The sequence below is a fragment of the Podarcis muralis genome, chromosome 4, assembly GCF_964188315.1.
Source record: "Podarcis muralis chromosome 4, rPodMur119.hap1.1, whole genome shotgun sequence".
Classification (NCBI taxonomy): domain Eukaryota; kingdom Metazoa; phylum Chordata; class Lepidosauria; order Squamata; family Lacertidae; genus Podarcis; species Podarcis muralis.
In genome coordinates this window covers 53,565,946-53,570,825 of record NC_135658.1, presented here as the reverse complement: position 1 = coordinate 53,570,825, position 4,880 = coordinate 53,565,946, and the positions used below count along the sequence as shown (strand labels likewise).

At 40.0% G+C, this 4,880-nt stretch overlaps 1 protein-coding gene across 4 annotated transcripts in view; it reads right to left on the bottom strand.

Annotated features, from left to right (window-relative positions):
• Positions 1-1,913: 1,913 nt before the first annotated feature.
• Positions 1,914-4,880, bottom strand: part of ITSN1 (intersectin 1) — an 85,778-nt gene continuing 82,811 nt past the window's right edge. For all 4 annotated transcript variants that reach the window (XM_028727084.2, XM_028727087.2, XM_077927315.1 and 1 more), the window contains exon 39: positions 1,914-4,202. In XM_028727084.2, the coding sequence (XP_028582917.2) occupies positions 4,054-4,202 (149 nt within the window). In that variant the 3' untranslated portion in view covers positions 1,914-4,053. The remainder of the gene's footprint in view (positions 4,203-4,880) is intronic.

The following is a 4,880-nucleotide window of genomic DNA, read 5'->3' as shown; positions in this document are numbered from 1 at the left end:
GCAGTTGTTGTTGGTGCTTCAATGTTTGGATTTGGTAGTTTGAAATGGATCAATATTTAGTGTTCCTTTGCCTTTAAGTCACCATCTCAATACCTTTTTGCAAGAATTATTCCTTTATCATAGGTTTGCTGTTAAGTGCTAGTGACTGCAAAATTGGCAGTTGCAATCGTATTGAAATTTCTTGGTTTTGACAAATGTTTATGAGTGATCAGCCCCCCCTGAAACTGACTGATGCTCTTATGGTCCAACATACTTTTAAAATGGCACTTTTGAATGATTAAATAAATTTTTGATTATGAACGTTACGTGTGGAATCTTTCCAAAGGAATGGCTTACGTGACCTTGGCTAATTTTTACTAAATTAATGTTAAAGCACTAAACGGACTCTGTTGCTGGCCATTCAGCTGTTCAAATATAAATGCAGTGCCAGGGGTAATAATTTGCATGCAGATTACACAACTTAACGATATTGACATGGCATAACCTCCTATTGGAATGCTAGTGTCCAGATGAAGGGAAGTCATCGTACCATTCTATTCTGCCTCGGTCAGACCACACCTGGAGTCCTGTGTCAAGTCCTGGGTGCCACAATTTAAGAAGGATATTGATAAGCTGGAATGTGTGCAGAGGAGGGCAACCAAAATGATCAAGGGTATGGAAACCAAGCCTTATGAGGAACGGTTGAGGGAATTGGGTTTGTTTAGCCTGAAAAAGAGGAGACCGAGAGGAGATATGATAGCCATCTTCAAATATATCAAGGACTGTCACATAAAAGATACAGAAAGCTTATTTTAACCTACTCCAGAGGGTAGGACCCACACCAATGGTTGCAAGAAAAGATCTTTCAACTAAACATAAGGAAGAACTTTCTGTTTGACAGTAGAATGGACTCCCTCAAAAGGTTGTGGACTCTCCTTCCTTGGAGGTTTTTAAGCAGAGGTTGGATGGCCATCTGCCATGGATGCTTTAGTTGAGATTCCTTCATTGCAGGGGGTTGGACTAGATGACCCTTGGGTCCCTTCCAGCTCTACAGTTCTGTGATTTTATAATGGAACCTTATTTATGCAGACTGATAAGGACCAGTGTTTATGGAACGTAATTTTTTGAGGGTGCTGAGATCTGTGTAGAGTGACTGGAATTACTGTTAATAGGCTGAAGTTAAGAGTTCTGCAGAATATTATGCAGCATGTTACTGTGATCAAAACTGGACCTACGATTCGTCTTTCCAAGGTCGTAGAATCTTAGAGCTGGAAGGGTCATCTAGTCCAACCCCCTGCAATGAAGGAATCTCAGCTAAAGCAACCATGACAGATGGACATCCAACCTCTGCTTAAAAACCTCCAAGGAAGGCGAGTCTACCACCTCCCGAGGGAGACTCTTCCACGGTTTAACAGCTCTTACTGTCAGAAAGTTTTTCCATACGTCTATTACTCTTAAGTGCTTAATTCCCTAAGGCTTCTGTTTTCCTTTTAAACCTGGAATTAATATTTTCTTTTGCAGTTAAAAAATGGCAAGAGCGATTTAGAAAGGAGCTTGGCAAAGCAATTAATCTGAGGGGTGAAGAATCTACGGTCCTCTGGGTGGTGTTGGACTACAAGTCCTATCTTATCTGACCATTAGCCATGCTGGCTGGAGCTGTTGGGAGTTCTAGTCCAACGACATCTGGAAGGCCACAAATTCCCCACCCCTAGAATATACTATCAGGGTTATATAGGCAATCCCTTTCTTCCTCTTCGAGTCCCCCAGCTTCTCCAAAGACAGATAATTCATGTTCACCTCAGGGAGTATGGTCCCGGCTTTTTTCACAGTCTGAATGATAGGATTCTTTCCACATTATGATTATTTTTGTATCTATAAAAAATACAGTAACACTCATCTTCATTACAACTCTGAGTAAAATTAGCCCAGCCAAAGAAGGTTAGAACGATGACATTTAATATTTTTCTGCCACTAAAGGATTTGTACCTTTTTTCCTCTACCACAACAATGTGTTATTTTCATATACATTATATTTCATAAAATGTTTTGATATGGAAAAAGGAAATCATGGGTTTAGTTCTATTTACATACTTTTAATTGAAACATTTTTGTACCAACATTGAAAAATAGAAACTTAAAAGTTTTTTTTTAAATTGTGTTTTCAACCAGTCAGTGGTAAACAATTGCATGCCTGTTAAGTTAAACTTCCTCTAAAACTTGGTCATTTGAAAGTTTCTAACTAAAGTGTGTTTCTCTGTTCCAAAAAATACATAAGTATGTCATTTCTGATACAAAATTCTACACTATCTTCAATAAATAAATAATAAAGCGATTCTTAAAAGTATGAAATGTAAACTTTTTCGTCCCTCCAACATACAGGATTTTTTAAAAAATAATTGCTGAAAATAATACAGTGGTCTCCTTGGAAATAATAGCACACAGACACTTTCAAGCACAGTTTACACTTATCACCAGACCTTAGCTACCTATCAAGTATAAAGCTATCCTAATTTCCTAATGGAAATCATAAAATTTTGCTGTGCTAGAGAACACCATCTCCACAGGAAACATGGAAACTGATACCAAAAACAACATGCAAAGAACAGTAAAGCCAACACGTTTCACAAGAACATTGACATGCTAACGGAACAGTCAACACCTCCCATTCTTAAAGTCCTTACAAAAATACCCATTTCTGCATGATCCTTGGGTAACAAACTGAAGAACTGGAAACACAAAGAATGAATGTGCCTGGTGCTGAAATGAACCCACTCGCAAAGTTCCACCACTAACGTCCCTAGTTCAGCAAAGTTCTCAAGAACATACTTCTCTTGTTCAAATGACTTTGAAGCGCTTTGCTGAATCAAGGTGGTCCTATGTGGGTCACACTGAGAGTGAATCCTTACATCTGCAACATAGCAATAAATCCCTTTGCAAAAACTTGTGACACCCAATGTTGAAACTGAAATTTTTTTAGTGAACCACTTTTGCAGTTAACACTTCGTTGAGCTACAGTATGCTACCACCCTGATTTCAAAACCATGGTGTCAAATTTATTTAGGCACAGTACTATTTTCAATAAATTAAGTCCCTTCTGACTGCTGCTAGCCTCAGCTTTCCTGAGCTAGAGCAGCTGTTTTCTTGTCACTGCCTTTGCACAATTTAGCAGCAGTTTAATCATGTTTAAATGGTACAGTAGAACACACAGAACGACTCAGCCAAACCTTGGTCTACAAATATTTACAACCCCATTGAAATGTAACCACAAAAAGCATTGATGTGTGGATACACAGTACTCCATTTGGGCGAAAGACACCCCAATGGGAAGCAGCAGGGATCAGGTCCCATTTATATTCTTCCTAAACAGGGGGTACGCTTTGAATTACTGGTCCCTAGACCGGGAATCCACCTAATATTTGCTGCTTCCTAATAAATTCTTGGAAAAACCAACCTTCCACTCATTGAGAGCCTTCCAGATTATGGGCAACTGTCATTTAAATTTCAACTTGGAATAGTCTTTTCTTCTTCTCCCCCCCACCCCTTTTATTTTTCAAAAACAGGTTCAAAGATCATAAATTTCTTAAAAGAAACCCAAATATCTTACATGGCAAGAATTCATTCATGTCATAGGTATTTTCTATATAAATATATTCACATTATGTTTATACACCACTCTGTGGGGCAATAGGCACAACATTTCTAGGGGTAATTTACAGAAAGTCTGCAAAGACATGTCAGTGCCACATTCTCTTGTTGACACCACATGCTGCAGTACCCAGAAAAATGTGCAGTGTTTTAGCACAGGCTACAGCTCTGTTTTTCTAGAAATCCTGAAAGCTACAGCAGAAGTTCCACAGAAAATAAAACAAACAAAAAACAAATCAAAAACACCCCCCAAAAGTTACATTTTCCTCACAAACTTGGAATTCAATTTTCTGCAAGGATTATCCAGCTACAAAGAGTTGTGTGGCATTGATAAGTATTTTGTTTCATATAAAAGGTCTGAGGATTCCTAGACAGATTTTGTAGGCGCCTATTGCAGTGTTTTCAGGTTAGAAGAAGCGTCTTCCTTTTTTAAGGTTCATCGAACAGCTGCAGATCCAGTCGGACAACTATCTCTCCCGTTGGAACTTCATGCAAGAGAAGACACTTTGTCACTGGTCCCTTTGAGCCCTGGTCCTTCTTAATGTCTGCTACTCGGATTTCTGTTCGGCCTAAAAAGTCTGAAACAGAAAACATACATAACGGTTAGAAATTACATATTCCCTGCTCCCATGAAGAACCACCTCCGGGAAGATGTTAATTCAGAAACAGCATGAGCAAACCAAAAACAGAAGCAGAAAATCTTGCTACGCATGCAGCGGTCTTATAATCTGTCAATGGAGATTGCTTGATTTTCAGTTTCATTTCACTGGTGTTCTAGTGCTAGAGAAGAAGGGGCAGGGACATAAACCTGCAGCAAAACCTTCAAACTAAACAATTAATGGAAGCAGTCAGTGAGGATAGAGGCAATAGGAACAAGAAAATGAATATTGACAGAAAAAGGGATGGAAACAGGAGATGGGGAGTTCCTCTGCTATGTGCAGGCCAGAGCAAAAAACTAAGCAGGAACCAATCCTGTATTGTAAAAAGGTAAAGGGACCCCTGACCATTAGGTCCAGTCGTGACCGACTCTGGGGTTGCGGCGCTCATCTCGCTTTATTGGCCAAGCGAGCAGGCATACAGCTTCCGGGTCATGTGGCCAGCATGACTAAGCCGCTTCTGGCGAACCAGAGCAGCAAACGGAAACGCCGTTTACCTTCCCGCCAGAGCGGTACCTATTTATCTACTTGCACTTTGATGTGCTTTCGAACTGCTAGGTTGGCAGGAGCAGGGACCGAGCAACGGGAGCTCACCCTGTC